Source organism: Musa acuminata, chromosome BXJ2-6, assembly GCF_036884655.1.
Source record: "Musa acuminata AAA Group cultivar baxijiao chromosome BXJ2-6, Cavendish_Baxijiao_AAA, whole genome shotgun sequence".
Lineage (NCBI taxonomy): Eukaryota > Viridiplantae > Streptophyta > Magnoliopsida > Zingiberales > Musaceae > Musa > Musa acuminata.
The window spans coordinates 36,932,462-36,935,205 of record NC_088343.1 but is presented as its reverse complement, the minus strand read 5'-3'; the positions used below and the strand labels follow the sequence as shown (position 1 = coordinate 36,935,205).

The following is a 2,744-nucleotide window of genomic DNA, read 5'->3' as shown; positions in this document are numbered from 1 at the left end:
TTAAAAATAGGTCATATCTATTTAATTTATCTTTTTGTTTTCAATTTCACTCATCTTTATTTTGTCGAAAAATATTAGTAGCGGTGAACAAGAAATTAGTCTCACAATACTAAAAATTTTAATTATTATTATTATTATTATTATTATTATAATAGTAGGGAGAAAGAATGCTAAGCAGAACAGAGAGCAGATTCTTGGAGGGATAAATCCGTACATGGAGAGAGAAAACAAGGGAATAAAACAAGGGGGAGGACGGTGAAGGGAGACAACCGTGCTCTGCATGCCCTGAGTCACTCTGCCACACTTCACAAGCAAATGTCTCTCTTCCCTTCCCACCTCCCTTTTCTTTTTCTTTGAACCTTCCCATCCCTTCTTCTCACTCGGAATCCTTTGATGAAGTTAATAATCCTGAGGTGCTTTCGTTCCGCGGTGAGTTTTAGATTTTTGGTCAACGCAACCTTAGTGACATGAACACCACTGAGGCCGATGATATCTGCATTCCCGAAGCATGCGTTGGCTGCTTCTTGCTAATCCGATCGCACAAAATCTCATCAAGCCGTTCATAACTTCTCTTCGCTGATTAGAGCGGCCAAGAGATAAAAGACAAAGCGACGAACAGTGCTCCCTGTGTTTCTGTGCGCCTGTGTCAGAGCGAGATCGATCGATCAACACTAAATTGCTCTGCTAGTCTTGTCTCAGAGGCAGTCACAGAGATCTGATGTTTCTGGGGAGAGGAGGGGAAGGTTGCTGCTGCGCCTCCAGGTCTCGTCTTGCTCCGTTCTTCTTCCCCCCCATTTGCTCCTCCTATTACTTCCTTCTTTAAGAGGGGCTGTTGATGGATTCGAGGGGAGAAAGGGGCTCGAACATGGCTCTTCTTCTGTACTGTGCTCTTATCTGCCTCTTCTCCGTTTCTGCTCTCCTCCTCACGAGTGCTCACCCAGGTGAGAAAGATTCCACATTTATGGCATCACGAGATCTTTCTATTATTGCTTGTTTGGCTTCAGTTTAGCCATTAGATTCTAGCACATATTAGGATGTTTTGTCAGCTCACCTCTCTGTTCCTTCTTTTGTTCTGATGTAGAGGTGATGGTTGCATTCTACTTTGGTCATCTGTCGGTCGGTCATATGAATGCTCGGCACAATGGCTGTTTTTGAGCTAAATTAGCTGTCGATATTAGCAAGTATTTTGTCATCAATTAATCTTTTTGCTTTTCTGCCGCAGATGTTGGAAGCCTAACAAGTGTTTCCCATGCTCAGGTAATCTTCCTACTTGTCGGTTTCTGTGATCTGTATGACTGCGTAGAATAGATAGTGAGCATCCAGTGGAAGCAGTGGAGGTGAAGCAGGTGGCGCACGTTAGCACGACGTTGCGAGCGCCGTAAGGGTGCATGGAGCGCGCCTCGGCTAGCGTGCGCCACTTGCTCGGAGCCCGGGCGCTGCTCCCGGCACAACTTAGCCCTCGTGTGCCGCTGATGCCAGCTTGAGGCAGGTGGGCGCAGGAGGCGTCGGCGGGGAGGCGTCGGGAGCTGAGCGGCGGTGGCGGTGGAAGAGGCGGATGGCCGGGATCGTATCCTCCGCTGTGCGCGGCCAAGTGCGGCGACTGCACGCCGTGCAACCCGGTCCACGTGGCGGTGCCTCCGGGCAGGGCGGTGGTCGCGGAGTACTACCCGGAGGCCTGGCGGTGCAAGTGCGGCAACAAGCTCTACATGCCCTGACCATCCGCCCGAGTCCCAGCCAGCTTCCCTCGCTTGCACACCAACCGTTCGACGAGTGGTATATGAGAAGGATTACTACCTTGCAACGTAGCACATGAAGCTACTCATTCATGCACCTGCTTCATGAACAAGACAAGACCGCTGGAGCGACTCCGACTCCACCGTATTCTTTCGCTCATGGCTTGCAACATTTCAGGTCAAAGATGCGATGTTGTGTCACCATGGACCAACCATGCGAAAGAACATGTCAAAACAGAGAAGCTTGTATCTTCTTTGCCGGACATCGATGACAGCATAATTGTGATATCATGATATTGTTATCGACCAGAAATTGAGCTAAATATCCTCCTCCTGAGGTTTGGATCTTACTCATTTGTTCCTGATGTATTACCAACTGAGACAAGCGAGCACAGTATGTCTTCTCATGTTCATGATGTTTCTTGTGGCCACTCTGGTTCCTTCCATGGCCAGGGCTCATGCAGTGTACATTAAACTTGAGTTGAAGAGAAGGGCTCATGCAAAGCCTCTGGTATTCATATCAACATTTACTTTGGTCTGCCTTAATTAGATGTGGATGGATTCAGTTACCTACATGGTACAAACAGGAGCTACAGATCTGGCAACAGCAAAGAGCTCAAAGCACCTCATCGTCACCATCAACAAGAGGAAGCTGGGACCTGATCTTTGTTTCTCAGTCACTCACTCCAAAACCATGACCAAATTGGTTGAGAACTCTATATTTTCAAGCAAAATGGCAATGGAAGTTTTTAGACATATGAATGATCCTCTTGCAAGTGTATGATTTCACAGACTTACAGCCTTCACATTCTTCTTAAACTTGTCCTATGACCAATTTAAGATGGTCAGTAACTGAGAGCCAAATTTTGGAAGATGGAAGAAAAATAGTGGACTGTAGTTTGTCAGCAAAGTAGAAAAATATTCTCATTTAATGGAAGTATGGTTGACAGAATATAGATCATTTAGTCAGTATAAAATCTTTCACATATATATAAAATCTTCAAAGTGAAT

At 46.3% G+C, this 2,744-nt stretch overlaps 1 protein-coding gene across 2 annotated transcripts; it reads left to right on the top strand.

The window, feature by feature from the left end:
• Positions 1–274: 274 nt before the first annotated feature.
• Positions 275–2,259, top strand: LOC103989047 (EPIDERMAL PATTERNING FACTOR-like protein 4). 2 transcript variants are annotated; one of them, XM_009407786.3, is made up of 3 exons: positions 275–941; positions 1,223–1,257; positions 1,500–2,259. In XM_009407786.3, the coding sequence occupies exons 1-3, from the start codon at positions 836–838 to the stop codon at positions 1,713–1,715; spliced, it is 357 nt and encodes a 118-aa protein (XP_009406061.1). In that variant the 5' UTR covers positions 275–835; the 3' UTR covers positions 1,716–2,259. The 2 variants fall into 2 exon arrangements, with proteins under 2 accessions (XP_009406061.1, XP_009406060.2); XM_009407785.3 differs by having other exon boundaries at positions 1,490–2,259.
• Positions 2,260–2,744: the final 485 nt, after the last annotated feature.